At 34.4% G+C, this 16543-nt stretch overlaps 2 protein-coding genes across 2 annotated transcripts in view; both read left to right on the forward strand.

Annotated features, from left to right (window-relative positions):
* The window catches only part of LOC143909971 (uncharacterized), a 73481-nt gene extending 65213 nt beyond the window's left edge, over positions 1-8268 (forward strand). Inside the window, exons 6-8 of the mRNA XM_077428295.1 lie at positions 533-656; positions 6258-6378; positions 6451-8268. Of these exons, the coding sequence (XP_077284421.1) occupies positions 533-656; positions 6258-6378; positions 6451-7875 (1670 nt within the window). The 3' untranslated portion in view covers positions 7876-8268. The remainder of the gene's footprint in view (positions 1-532; positions 657-6257; positions 6379-6450) is intronic.
* The window catches only part of LOC143908985 (uncharacterized), a 146225-nt gene that overhangs the window by 109087 nt on the left and 20595 nt on the right, over positions 1-16543 (forward strand). The gene's annotated exons all lie outside the window — the stretch shown is intronic.

The following is a 16543-nucleotide window of genomic DNA, read 5'->3' on the forward strand; positions in this document are numbered from 1 at the left end:
AAAAACTACTTCTATTCATACTATACAGCACCACCCGTTTTCAGCACGTTCATGCTTGTTTTGAAAGTTTGCCTTGAGTGCAAGGCAAAATCGGCTTACTTATACATTACAAAGCACGACAATACGGCGCAATATTGCTTGCGTCGAGATACATTTCGGTGACATATACTGCTGTATAATACGAATACATAGTGTCGGTTACTGCTGTTACGCATACGCCACGTAAATTTGACGGAATATATGAATGTGTCCATATATATTGTACAACATAATATTTTTCGTAATGCTGTTAACGTGTAGTTGCCGATTTGGGCTGTACTGGTATAAACGAACCTCGACACGTAGTCTACATCAAAAATGCTTTCAGTTATATTGTATATGTGTAGTATAAATTTGGTTTATATGTGCATATTTAGTAGAGCATCTGTTTCATAACATCGCTGCCAAATCCTTTATTAGACCGCAACATTAATCGCGAACCTCGCCTACTAAACCGCAGCCGCCATTGTTGATGATGCTTTCGCATTTGCAGAATTCGAAGACCAGCGTTCAAGGTTCTTCGCCGAGCATGAGAGATTCGACGACTGCATGGAGATGCGAGAAGGTCTCGATCTGGTTGGAGTCAGCTCGTTCAAGGAGTACATGGTGGCCTACAGGTAAATATATTATATTATAGTTATGCGAGGTTTTGGCTATACCTTCACCTGTAGTGATTTTCCGGTTTTCCGAGTGGCGCGTCGAGCATTTCCGGAATTTAGCAATTCGTAGGCAAAATGGCGCTTTGACACGGACATTGCTGAAAGGCTGGCGAGACCGTGGTGAAGTTTTCGAACGCCAATCGAAGGTCCGATCTGGTGTTCTGACGTTCCCTGAGCTATTTGATGTGTAGACTTACCTGTGCGTTATTGATTTGCCTTTTGAGGTCAACGCGAAGCGCACGGGCCAAGTGTTACGCCCGGTTTCGTTCAGACAAAACAATCCAGAATCGTGTTTTCCAAACTTTTCGATATGGTAGACCGCACTGTAGGGTGGTTCCTGGTCTGGGAAGTCTTTTGAAAAAAATGTTTACGGCTAAATTTGCATCGGGTGATTGGTGGATTTTGTTTTGGGAAGTTTTAAGTCTGTCGTCTGTTAAAAATGTCATGTGATTTCTATTATGAAAATATTTTAAAAGATTTAAGTTTGTAGCAAGTTTTTCATTTTTGACTCCAAATAGTAAAGCTTTTCAAAATCTATAACTTCAAACATCATATTTCAAATTTGCTTATTTTTAAAATACTATACACATGTAATTACATACATACATACATATATCTCTCAATGTTTTTTTTTCAGTACGGACAATTTTTTTGACTCATCTCGTATATCTTAAGAATTTTGAATATGTAAATAGGTTTTTAAGCTTTTGTTCCTATTTTGCTGTTTGCATTAAATACATTAAGAAAGATAATTTGTACTATAAATACTAACAAGAAAAATTATGTATAAAATAGACAATAACACTGATCGACAAATGACGACTTTTTTTGGTTCAGAGACGAGATATGACTTTTCTTATAGATCTATGCCCAGTGAACACAGATCTGGTACTACAAAATGTTGATTGGCTCGAGATTCGGAGATATACATATGTGTTTTTTAAATCGCTCGATTTTTCTATATTTTGGTGTTGTTCGGTCGATGTCTCAAAATCTGTCAATTTCCTGTTCAAAATGAATATTGGAATCTATAGTCGGGTATTTTATCTTCTATTTGTAGTACTTTTCAGCATTCAAATCTCTTTAAGTAGTCATCCAGTTCAAATCAAAAGTCAAAAGTACGTATTTTCACTTGGGATTTTTTCCCACTGTTATTGCTATTTTATAATGAGTTTTTTCTATTGAAACATGTTTATTGAGATAGTGTTCTGACCACACTGTTTTTTGTTTTCGTTTAAAAGGGTTAATTGGAAGTGTGCTGAACTTTAAATCGGTAAAATTGCGAGCAAAATGCTCGTACTAGTGTTTACTCGTATTTACACGAATCTGAATTGAATTAATAGGGATAATATATCTTTCGCGTAAATTGAGAGATTGTACATATACCATTAAATACAAACTTTTAGGCCAACATCTTCACAATGATCTTCACAATCTTTTAAAATATGTCGAAAGCTTTTATTAAAAAAATTTAAATTTTTCATTATATATACGAACTATTATATGTTATTAACATGTTCTCTTTCAATGTATGGCAGCTATGGCTAAAAAATACATATTTTTGACTTTTAAAATTCATTAGATAATTAATTATACGTATTTTAAAACAATAAAAAATTACAATCAATAGGAAACATATATGACTACTGATTCCAGTACTTACTTTTAGCACAGCAATACTAGATATGGAGCTAAAGACTGCAAAAGCCAAAAATCTGTAAAAAGTTGCGCATTTTTTAAACGCTCATATGTATGTCATAAACGAGTTGAAAACAACAAAAGTCATTGTTATATTTGAATTTAGTGGGTCAAATTTAGTAAAGATTAATTGTAGGCAAAAAACGTGATTTTATTTGTTACTCAGTCATGGACTGCTTGACTGTCAAAAAATAAATGGTTTACTGACCGTTCATTTTTATCTACATATTATAGTACCAAATTTTCATCAAAGTTACTGACCGCTTATCGAAAAAAAAGACCATTTAAGAATTGTTGCCATAAATTAATATGAAAAAAAACGAAATGCTACAAAAAACGACCACCTACATTAAAAATTTTAAGCTTCTCACAAATAATTCAATTTAATTTACATTGAAAATTATTTAATATTCTAAAGAAAAATATTATCATATATTTAACGAACGAAAAGCATCTAAATATGCAGATTCTTATAAATATTCTTAATAATCGTTTCAGAATAAATTTCACACAGCTTGTACAATTTACATTGTATTATAGGTATTATAATTCAATTTAAATTTCGAAAACAACATATTTTTATAAGAAGACTATTTAGCATATAAAAATTAATTCAACAGCAAAATAAATTAATTATTTCATCTTATACATAGTATGTATATATATGCATATACATATATGAGAGTAGCAATCGAACTGCGAATCGAGTCTGTGTCCACTCAGTTCCGGGTTATCCAATCGAATTTCTCCCCCGCGCAGAGTAATCTCGAACAAAAACATATCGAATTTGTGTGTAAAATGAACCACTTTGAGCAGGCAAGCTTAAAACTTATAAAAACCTTGTGATAAAATGAGAGCAATCAACAGCATTCGGAACATCCTGTGTGGCTTCGCATAAATCCTGCGGCGATCATGACAGAACAAACACGCGCGGAAAAACCCAAACAACTCGCCCCGGATATAAACAAAACAACGCACGCACACAAACCACCGTTTCCCAATATGTGGCAACCCAATTTATCCCCGGCAAATTAACGTCAACAAACGTTGTAATCATACCCGTTGATCCGCCACGTAGTCGACTTGTATTGCCCTTCTGGGTGACCGGTCCCGTCATAGCAACCGTTTATTGCTTTCGTGACACTCAATATATGTCCGATATTTCATTGTGCTAATAATAAATAATTTATCACTCTATTGAATTCACCTTCTATATATGTATATATATGTATATATATATATATATATATATATATATATATATATATATTTATTTATTTATTTTTAAACAGACCATTGTGGCATAACAGGAATTCCTAAAGCGCCACAATGGTCAAAAAATATAACACAAAAAAGAAAAAAAAACAAAATAACAATTAAACATAAACATAAATACATCCATACATACATTAAAAATAGCATTTATAATAACAGATAAAGTAAAATATAGCATAAGGAATGCCTTGCACCTACAGCCAGTTTCAATAAATATGTAAGAAACAACTACAAATACAAAACATCCCTGTAAGGCCCAAATGGAAGAGAGTTAATCAAAATTTCACTCATAAATCACAATCAATCATGAAAACAATGATGAGCGCAGACTACCAGATAAATGGGTTAGAGTAATTTCCGACAATTTACGCTCACTAAGGTGGAAAATATCACATTCAGTCTCGGCAGCAACGATTTCATTAAGAAGTCGGATAGCTCTTGGAATAGGAGCCATTCGAAAAAGGACTGTGCGGGCAGGAGGTACAGCCAGCAAATGATGATGTCTACCACGCACATAGTGATTAGGGACATAAAGCCCCAACTGCTCCAGCAACAACGGGCATGACGTATTACCACGTAAGAGCAGGAGAACGAAACGAATTAATGAGAAGTTTCTCCGAAGTTCAAGGGAATTATACCCAAGCATGCCCAAAAGGAAAGGAGTGGGGTAGAGATATGGGTAATACCCATATTCTTTCCTATATAGGAAACGAAGAAATGCTTTTTGCACTTTCTCAATCATCAGAGAGTAATTTGCTTCATGCGGATTCCACACAATCGCATTATACTCTAGCTTACTTCTCACAAGCGAATTGAAAAGCAAGCGAGAAGACAAAGGATTGGAGAATAATCTTGCATATCTCAAAACAAATCCAAGTCGACTAAAGGAAACGTCTGCGACTTTTTTGATATGGTTGTGAAAGGTGAGCTGAGGATCAAAAGTGATACCCAAATCGACAATAGATTCCACACGCTTCAACAAGACGGATCTAATGGAATATCCGTGACAATAGAGTGAATGTGCACGTCCATAGCTCATAATTGCACATTTGTTTAAATTATATATATATATATATATATATATTCTCTTCTTCAGAGAGAATTGGGAATAGAATCTGATCTGGGAATAGTCTTCGATAATAGTTGGAGTTTTTCAAAATCCACCTTGAGAATATCTGTGATAGGACAACAAAATATATATATATATATATATATATATATATATATATATATATATATATGTATATATATATATATATATATATATATATATATATATATATATATATATTCTCTTCTTCAGAGAGAATTGGGAATAGAATCTGATCTGGGAATAGTCTTCGATAATAGTTGGAGTTTTTCAAAATCCACCTTGAGAATATCTGTGATAGGACAACAAAAATCCTTGGATTCGTAATCCGTAATTCGTCCGATCTAGGGCTCACTGCCATTCGTCTCTTATATTGTACATTAGTTCGCAGTGTGCTCGAGTTTGGCTCCATTATATGGTCTCCCTATCAACTTCGTTACTCTCTAATGTTGGAACGAGTCCAAAGGCAATTCTTTAGGTTTTTATTATATCTGAAGACATTTGGATTTTATCTATATCTGTTCCCTAGTGCCTTTGTCTTGTTTCTGGTTTCAACTCCCTGGCAAGAGATTTATTTCTTGGGAAACATATCGTAAAATTACTTAGAGGAGAGATTCACAATCCCGCTATCCTGGAGAGACCAAAATTCTGGGCCCCGGAAAATCATAGAGTTTTACGAAAACATGATATGTTTTTGCCAATTAGGGCTAAATCAAACGTGCTCATGAACTCCCCCCTCTCGAGAGTTGTTCGACTCCTTAACTTACTGGCACATTCTTGGACCTCTTCGATACCAGTTATGTTGAGTTGGTGGAACACATCCTAAATACATAGCACGATATAATTTTTCAATCTTATTTCTTTTTATTTTGTGTACATATATTTCTTACTTGATTTTTATTATTTTTTTTTATGAGGTTTTTTTATGATTTTTATTATTTGTATTATAATCACATTGACGCTTTGGGGCAACCTGTCAAGTCTCTGTGGTATTGATTTTTTTTAAATAAAATAAAAATAAAATAAAATATATATATATATATATATATATATATATATATATATATATACATACATCTAATTTGTCTAGAAGTCTAATACGTTTGTATGAAAAAGGCGCTGGGGTCCAGCCCTCTTAATTTCACACATTTTCCTTACTCATATCTCTACGCATATCTCGTTCTTGGTTTTCTTCACACCCTTTCACACTCTTTTGGGTACCACTCGAGTGAAGAGAAACGACCACTGATTGACATTTTAATCTCTTCAATTGATTCACCATATCGACTAAGTACTCTAATCAAACAATGTATCCATTTATTTCTACTATTTAGCAAACATTTTGATATTCAGAGCCAAAATTTTGCATACATATATTTTATCTCCTCTTAGCTACTTTCAGACGTGATGAAGACTTGCCCTACATATTATATGTACATACATATATAGTATACAACTACTTCTACTAGCTTATTTAAAATGTTAATTAATTTCAGAGACACTGAAAGTCTTCCTTGGTATTCGAGTCATGCCCTGTTTTGGGTACTATCTTGCTTACTACTCTCTTGGCCACTTCGAATCCTGATAGAATGTAACACTTCATACGTCCATTACACGGTAGTAAAACCAACAATTTTCACTCACATTTGATATCTCATAGTTTGTAATTATATCCAATTGACGTTTCAGGTCACTAAAATCTTCGGAGTCAACTACGACATCGAAAATACCAGACGTTCCGAGATGGAGAACACCATGAGTCAATATTCACCATCGATTAACACTTCTCAATGTACTCGACGTCCCCCGCCATTGCCTCCTCCGCCAACTGAGTCCATCCTCAACACACAATCGGCCATCTTAGCCAACCAATATGGCGGCAGTATGAGCAGCAACAATAGTTCAAACCAACAAATCAACATCTTAGCTCTAGCTAGGAGTAGGAACAATCTGGATCAAGCTACGATGATGTCCCATACGAGTACCATTGACAGCTTGGAGCTCTTCGCCACTATACGAGAAAATTGTGCACTAGTTCCGTCCTATTCGGAAGCTCTACTCTTGACTTCAGTCAAAAATCAGACTAACGATGCTTTGACACGCTCCATGGTGTTGAATAGTGATACCCAAACGAACACTAGACACGCTTCCAGCCGGAGAAAGTCTTTAGATCCTAATCAGAGGATAGCACCTTCGACTAGCAACTCTAATCCAGAGACTAGGATAGACTTTGAGTGTCAATCTAACCACCAAAGTGCAATTATAGGGCATAACACGCCAAAGAGGAAGCTTCGCATTGTCGAGGAACACCGCGCGACCAACTCTGAGGACAATTGCTCAAATGTGGTGGACGACAGTGATGAAGATTTCCCAAGCAATTCAGGATCTCCTCTCAGAATCCACGCTACTCAGTCAAACTACAGCCTCAAGACAAATAACAACTATATTTTGCTAGAAAGGGATAAGAATGGGAGTCACTACAAATGGCAAAATAGAAAATCGTGGGCTGGTTTCTTATCGAAGCCGAATCATTTCTCTGGTACTAGTAGAGGTCATGGTAGTGCTCGCATCAGACCAATACCACTTTTGAGTTGTAGAAAGAATTCTTTAACGGATTCATTGTTGAATCAAGGAGGTGTAGCTACGACCTCGAATGAATTGGTAGAGAATAGAAGAAATTCAGAAACAGCAGTACCAAATGATGTAGAGATGGCCGTCGAAAGCACCTTGCCAATTTCTCAAATAGAATCAATAGATAGAAACCTCCTAGAAGAAGACGAACAAGAGGCCCCAGGCAACAATCTATACTTCGCAAGTCCTTTGATGAAATTCTGCCCTGCTGATCCTTTCGGTGGAAGAGTCCAGACTACACCTACTGAAGATCCTCCACCTTACGACGTAGCTGTTAATCTACCTGTTTTTAGGCGTATTACAAGATCAGTGACTGATCGAGGGGAACTCTTCGGACAATCTAGAGCTTTCATCAATGACACCTTGCTGAATAGAAGATCGTGTGTTGACAATGTCGTGTCTGGAACGGACGCTGTGCGTTTGTTGGAGAATAGTTTGTCGACCAGAGGTAAAACTGATGGTGATGTAGAAACCAATTTGTGAAAAATGGTATTCGATAGTGTGCTATGTTTTAAAATATATTTTGGTTTGAGCTGAATGGTGATGCAGATCATTTTAAATTTATTAAAGATTCTTCAATATTGACGAAGAAAGCTATTGGTCTCTATATGTATGTATGTACATATGAATATACAGATACATATGTATGTATGTTATAAATGAAAGGATATTTATGTTTATTCCGATGAAATGCAAATAAGTACTTATTCATGTTTGTATTTGTAATCTTATATATACATATGTACATAAAAATACATAGTGTTAAATATTTTCTTTAGATAAAACGATGGAAAAATTGAGGGAAGAATTGAATTTTGAAGCAAGTTACTGAAAGATGTTTAAATCTTAGAGAAGAAATGCTTTTAGTTTTATATGAAAAACAGAAATATTGAATTTATTTTAAAACCCTAATCCTTTTATATTTTATTGTATTATTTTTAGAAAAAAAATCGTTCAATTTTAGTAAATATAGTCCTGTTTTTAATCAATTGCTTTTAAACTTCAAAAATAATGCAAACTATTTTAAAGATTTGAATTTCGAGAGTAACTGTAAAATGAAACGCATTAAAAAGAACTCGATTGATATTATAAAGTATTTAGAATCGATTCTGAATATTTTATGAACTGCTTGCAGTATGTATATTAAGTATTAATGAACCAATTAATGATAAGTTGGATAAACATAAATTGATACTTTTCAAATTAAGTTAAATAATGTAATGCAATCTTATAGTTTTTACTATCCAAATTTATAATATTATCAATTACGAATGTAATTAAATACAACAAATAAATTTACAAATAAATACATACATACAAATACATGTGCATGCAAAAATTGAAAAGTACCATTTTATAATTGTCGACTATGCTTTTTTTGTAATAAATTATGCCTTAATGATTTTGATATAAAGTATATGAAATTTAATGTAAATAATAATTTTAAGTTGACAAATGTATAAAAAAATATATATACATACATACATGACATTAAATTATACTTCATGGAATTGCTAGAGTAATTTGTATGAAATCTTTTGGGCCAAGCACTTTTTTGAAAAAAATGTGCTTTTAAATAAGATTCTTTCATTCAAATTAAATATTTTCTTTTAGTATATACATTTTACCGTCTCTTTTTTTACACAAATAAGTAAATACAAAAATTCGAGTAAAAATTATAAACGTATGAACTCTTCTCATTTGTATAAATTCAATAGGGTGAAATCACACAGGGAAGAACGGCACGTCGTTGCTTGGCTCCCCGCTATGAGGGTTCTCCTATATTTCTTCAAATATGGGATACACCGTTATCGATCACTGTCAAGCATGGATAAATACAAGGAAAAATTTTTACAGAAAACACTCCAGGGTGTGATTTTGGGACAGTGTGTGCTGGGCGTTCCATGAATATGTGCAAAGCATGCAACATTTTTTCGCATGTTTAAAAGTATTTAAAAAAATAATCCTTTCTGTGTGATTTCGCCCTTATACATTTTATCAGTGTTTATATTTTAACCATTTAAATACATATATGTATGTATTTTAACGGTCTTCGTGACGAGACGGAATGTTAAATTACAGAAAACGCAAATATCGGAAGGCAAAGATCGAAAATCGAAAGATCTTAAGTCGAAAGATCAAAAAAAAATGGTGCATGGTAAACGGTACATACTCACTTAATTTGCGCGAGCACGATACAACAGGAACAAGAGGAACAGGCTTTTCCTCCCGTATTAATGTGCGCGCGCAGAATACGGGAGGAAAAGCATGTTCCTCTTGTTCCTGTTGTATCCTGCTCGCGCAAATTAAGTGAGTATGTACGTGAGTATGTACCGTTTACCATGCATCATTTTTTTTTTGATCTTTCGACTTAAGATCTTTTGATTTTCGATCTTTGCCTTCCGATATTTGTGTTTTCTGTAATTTAACATTCTGTCTCGTCACGTAGACCCGTATTTTAACAGCACAAATTAGTGTGATAAATCATTGCACAAGACGATGTTTAAATAATATGTAAATTAATTTCAAAAAAGCTCTGATTTTTTTTATATATATATGTATACATATGTATGTATATATAGTATAGAATTATTCGAATTGCCATTGCGTACCAAAAATATACTTGCGCTTCTGAAGAATGCTTGAAATGTAAATTATTGTAATATAAAAACATCCCCCGTTTATCTGGAAGTATATATGTATATGTATATACATATATGTATTTAAAATTTAACGTATTATACATACGTAACCATACGAGTGGGAAAATATGATGCCATCCATATTATGTGAATTCGTTGTTAAGAATCAATATAAATTTTTATGATATATTTTTGGTATTGATTCTCGTCATAGATATTGTACTTACTTTATTTATCGTATTCAATGAATATCGCTTTTATATTTATAAATATATTATTATGTAATGTAATAGGGCAAGCTTCGTAATGTGATCAGCAACATTGTAAGTGAGTAATTCTTATATAGATCGAAGTCAATTTGTGTAAAAAAAAAATCAAATGTTACCTTTTACCTAAAAGTGCATTCTTATAGAATAAAAAATTGGATATTATGCATTATTGATTTATTCATCCGTTTTCAACGCTAAATAACTTTGGTATTTGTAATATAAACGCTTAAACGTGGCTTATCTAATAGTAAACATTCATTTGTTTTTTTACATACCTCCTTTACGTTTCACTTACGATTACAATTCAGGAAAAAGTTTGCCTGTTATCCGATCGTTTTCATACTTTGCCATATTGCTCATTTTGGTCATCAATATAAGTAAATGGAGCCTCCGCCATTACGGGAGAGATAAAATATCGTATAATGGTCCGTACGCACCAAACCAACGACGATTTTGGGCCAACTTTTAAAACCAGTTGCGTACAAAATATCGAAATAAAAATTGAATAAAAAAATTGAAATTAAATATCAAAATTAAGCTAACGAGCGAGATTGAGCTAAAATTAGATCATCGTTGATGTTTTGAATTACAACAATGTTTTGAATTACGACAAAACGCATTACAACCAGAGAAATATTATAATTACGAGCGAAAAAAACCTTGTTATTGTTTCTTATAAGTCGTCACGATACACTACTGTGTTTCCCCCTTCGGAAATATTTAACCAACGAAGATTTTGGGCCAACTTTTAAAACCAGTAGCGTACAAAATATCGAAATAAAAATGAAATAAAAAAAATTTAAATTAAATATCAAAATTAAGCTAACGAGCGAGATTGAGCTAAAATTAGATCATCGTTGATGTTTTGAATTACAACAATGTTTTGAATTACGACGATATTTTTTTTATTTTTTATTTATTTATTTAACATATTAGCCACAGTGACATTACAGAGATCTCCAACGCGTCGCTGTGGCCGGTCATTCAGTAATAATAACATGATAACAGTAATAATAACTTATAATAATAACAATATTAACACAACATCATTAAAATCATAAAAAAAAGAAAAAACATAGATAAAGTAATAACAATCATTAATATTTATAATAGGCAAAATCAACCACTGGCATTCCTCAACAACCACTCAACCAGATTAGTATATTTTATATTGAAGAGGTCAATTTCACCAGAAATCCTGTTAAGCAGATATATCGCTCTAGATATAGGAGCCGTTGACAACATATTTGTGCCAGCCACAGGAGGAACAAACAAATCACGATTTCTCAAGTCCCTGAATTTACAAGGTGCATTAAACCTAAATTCCTTTAGAACCTGACGATTGTGTATTATCCCATTCAACAGCTTAAAAAAGTGTCTTCCCAGTAACATATTCCGACGAGACTCCAATGAGTTGAAACCTAACGCCCCTAATAGGAATGCACTAGGATATAGCCAAGGATAATAACCACACTGTTTCAAATAAAGATATCTGAGAAACCGTTTTTGGATTCTCTCAATATTCAATGAATGAGTTATATGGGTAGGATTCCATATAATAGAAGAAAATTCTAGAATACTACGTACTAAAGATTCATAAAGAATTTTAAGCACCAACGTACTCTGGAAAGGTTTGCTAACTCTTAGTAAGAATCCCAGCATTTTTGTTGCACGCAAACAAATATTGTCTATGTGTCGTTTAAATTGAAAATTATTCGAGAACAAGACCCCCAAATCACAATATTCATCTACAAACTTTAATTCAACACCACTTAGGCGATATGGATAAATCAAGCGATTTAAAGATCTTGTCACATTGAGAACACAGCATTTTTGAATGCTAAAAAATAATTTATTATCGACAGACCAACTTGACAGCGCATCTAAGTCCAATTGGAGAAGGGCTGCGTCACTATGAGACTTAACTGTCTTAAAAAGCTTAAGGTCATCGGCGAATAAAAGATAGTCTGAATACTTAATTATTTTTGAGATGTCATTAATGTAAATTAAAAAGAATCATGCACAGAGTCGTCAAGCCAGGTTTCCGTTAGTACCAGGATGTCAGCACATTGAATAGCCGAGTTAGAACCTAATTCATCCAGTTTAGATTTAAGGCCTCGTACATTTTGATAGAAAATGCTTATATTATGCATTACAACCAGAGAAATATTATAATTACGAGCGAAAAAAACCTTGTTATTGTTTCTTATAAGTCGTCACGATACACCAATGTGTTTCGCCGTCGATGAAATATTTAACAAAAAAAATGTCGGTGATTTGTCAAAGGGTTTTTTTTTCTTTCGTCGAAATAAAATTAATAATCACACATTATCCGATAAATTTTACCTCTGAGATGGATTTAATTATTTGATTTATTTCGACGAGAGAAACAATTGAAGACATTATCCGATAAAATTTACCTCTGAAATGATTTAATTAATTGATTTATTTCGACGAGAGAAACAATTGAAGACAAAAAAATTTCCTTTGATAAAACCGACAACGTCTCGGGTTGAAAACATCAACTCGGTCACCCATACTTACACATGATATATGCTCAGTAGCTGCGCATTACGGGGAAGTAAAAATAATAATTCTTTGATTTTTTTTTCGATCTTAGGCGTATCTACGTAAGTCAAAACATCTTCGACAAACAAAAGTCGAGGATTATCTGTATGTGATTGTTGATGATCTAATTTTAGGTCAATCTCGAAAATTTATTTAAATTGGGCATGTTCTGTTTTAACTTTCAATATTTTATTTTAATTTTAATATATTGATTATAATTTTATTTTGATATTTGAATTTAATTTTAATAAAATAATAATATTTTTAATTTTGATATTTAATTTCAATTTTTAAATTTAATTTTTATTTCGATATTTTGTACGCTACTGGTTTAATCCTGCTGGTTAAATCGTTGGACCAAATTCGTCGTTGGTTTGGTCCGTACGCAGCATAAGAAGCATTTCACGTCCGAAGATTTTTAATCTCGGTGACAGTTGGTAGTCATTAATTTTATACATAGATGGCGGTAGTAAAAAAAAAATATTGGTATTTTTATTCAAAATAATAATCGAAAAAAATGAATATTTCACGACAGCCAATTAGAAACGAATTTGACAACAGCCAATCAGAAACGAATTTACATACACGTAATGGGTCTATGTTTAATATATAGTGAAACTGTTATTGTCAGTGAAATGATAATTTCAATAGTGAGATTATAATTTTGTGGCAACCCCGAGGTACTGGCCGTAAAACCATTGGTCGGCCAATGCTTCGCCGGTAGACATTTAATTCCTTCCCGGCCGTCGAAATAAATAGTTGTGCATTACCAACACAGTCGTCTCACTCGCCCTACCACCATAGTTTCACTGACTCAAGCAGTGACTACGGATATAACAATAGAATTACAAATTCACTTCTCGCTATCAGTGAATTACGACATACGAATTCAAATTACAACGTACTACCGACCCTAACAACCTAATCTATATATATAAAAAAAAAACCCTGCGCTACAAATGATTGCAAACCAAGCGGGCGCATGCTCATTTCATACTTTTGTCTTGGCTTTTGCCATTTTAAACTTTAAGCCAGAAAGATCCAACTCAATTTTAAGAATTGCCAATCATCAATGTACATCGAAATGTCATCTGCGCAACCCCATGAATATCTCGTCTTTCGTACATGCTGAAATTCAAACAGTTAAAATTCAATCGAAATGAGCATGCAGCCGAGTGGTTTGCAATCATTTGTAGCAAACCCATATAAAAAAATGAATGTCTGTCTGTGTGTCTCCAATAGGCTCCTAAGCCACTGAACCGACTACGGTGGAACTTTCTAGATTTGTTGTTAACATGTCCGGGAAGATTACTGTGAAAAAAAATCGCCCAAAAACGGGAACGGAAACGGGAATGAGTGTCATTGCAACGCTATAATTTCAAATGTTTTCGCGCCGCGACCAACGTGTTCGCTGCCTGCGTTTTTCTGACAAATGAGAACGGGACCGGGAACGAGAACGGGAACGGGAACGGGAACGGGAACGGGAATTGCATGCGTTATTGTGGCATTGCAACGCATGCCGGGTTCAGCTAGTATTAAATAAATAAAAAACCAACCCTAACTTAACCTAACCATAAATAAATAAGTGTTGGCTGCTAAGATATGATGACGTGTTTGCTTCCGCATCCAGTCCCACACATGTGGCATAAAAAAAACCCAAATCGAAACAGTTAGTGGACTATGAGGAGAGTGGGAATGGGGAGGAGCGGGGTTGCGGGGAAGGCGTGTGAGCGCGATTTCAGCATCGGAGTGGGGATGGAGAAGAGCGGGGTTATGACGTGGGGTGGTGCGATTCGTATCGGCGAATCAGAGAGATGTAATAAGAATAGAGGGGCCCTTACGAATAAATAATTGTTGTCAATTTTACGCGATACGTCTCTATAAATACGCTACATCGCACGGAATACAAACGGATCAATTTACTTATAAAAATGTATCCCATGATGTTTATTGTGTGTTTTTGAATGTATTGTGCAATTTTTACCGATGCTTGCCCATCTTGCGAGTAATATAAACAAACAGAGAAGTTTTTATCGGACATACGTCGAGCACCAAGCGTCAAATACGACTGATGCTAAAATTATTTAGATCTGTCCGTGGACAGAATGTCACTTGACAACAAAAGAACACTTAAAGGTCTGTTCATACCTAGTCAGCACGTACCGACTTCAGTAGGTATCCGGCCGTACGAAAAGTATTCTTTGGTACATTTTGTATGGGTATATTCATACCAACCGTCGCGTTTACGCCACGGCAGGCTTTCAGCAGTACCCGACATTTCCTGTTCATACCTTACAGCAACATCCGTCAACGCATCGTATCCATTTTTTTGGCCATCGTGGAAATATACACGCGAATTACGTGCCATGAGTCTGCCGCTTTGCTGTTTTGGACCAATTATCGATAGTGACAGTTGACAGCTGTTCAATCTGTCGACATGGTTTTGGCGCAAATATTAAAAAAAAAAAAATTTTTTTACGGAAATATTTCAAAAAAATTTGTCCATCATCCACAAGCTCCTTATACAGTGTCCAAAACTCTCCTTCGGTTTTTCTATTTTTTAACATGGGATGCACATCAAAACGCCTCCGTGCTTTTTTATTGCCTTCTTGAGCTTCTTCTTCCAACAACAGCGCGATTATACATCATTTTTCGTTCGATAAACGTCGAAATATTTTTTCTGACTTGTATTCTAACGCGTAGCTACGAATGCACGTGTATGCATTCATATTGCAAGTGCTCGACAATACAACGTAAGCAATATTGCGCCGTATCGTCATGGCCTCTAATGTATAAGTAAGCCGATTTTGCCTTGCACTCGACCAAATTGCTGTAATCGTGACGTGACCGCGACGTGTAGGTAGATATGAATAGAAATGTAATAAAATGACATATTTGAAACGGAGTTGTGCAGTGCTGAAGCAGTGCAGTGCTTTTAAGTATGAACAGACCTTAAAGCCGCTTCTATTAATATTACTAGAGGTAGGACCGGAAGCGTGCTTTTTATTGTTCAATTGTTGTAAATCCTTTGTAAAAAAGGTTCGGCAAAGCTTTAACAATGCATTTACAACATTTGAACAATATACAGCCCCCTCAGGGTCCGGGCTTTAAATATTACATTTCTCTGGTAGGAATACATTGTAACTGCACGAAATCCCACGTGTCAACTGCAAAACAAAAGACGCCGCAGAACAATAGGTACTAAAAACCATTCAAGCAGAACACGTGACATGCAGACGCTGAGAACATTCCACATACGAGAACAAACGGGAAAAGATCATCAAAGAAAAGACGATGACATTTGCACATGGCCGCGTACAGCGTATCGTATATAAACCACCGCGCCAGCTCCAGACGTCAGAGTGAACCTATGGAGTTCAGCCAGCTCACTTCTGAGAAGTGAGCAACTAGCTTCTTCGTACATACAATAACTATTGTATAAACTGAATATAAATAAAAAAACCCTTACAAACACAACCGTGTTTTTATAGGCCGGAATATGGTCAACACACCTTCCCTCCCCATATGTCAAAAATTATAATTTCACTAATAGGGGCCAGTGAAAATGTAATTGGATATGATTTCACTGAACTATGCCCAGTGAAAATGTAAAAAAATTATAATTTCACTGTGACATAATTAACATTCATCAGAAATAATAAAATCCATTCA

This window comes from Arctopsyche grandis, chromosome 3 (assembly GCF_051622035.1).
Source record: "Arctopsyche grandis isolate Sample6627 chromosome 3, ASM5162203v2, whole genome shotgun sequence".
NCBI classification, from domain to species: Eukaryota; Metazoa; Arthropoda; class Insecta; order Trichoptera; family Hydropsychidae; genus Arctopsyche; species Arctopsyche grandis.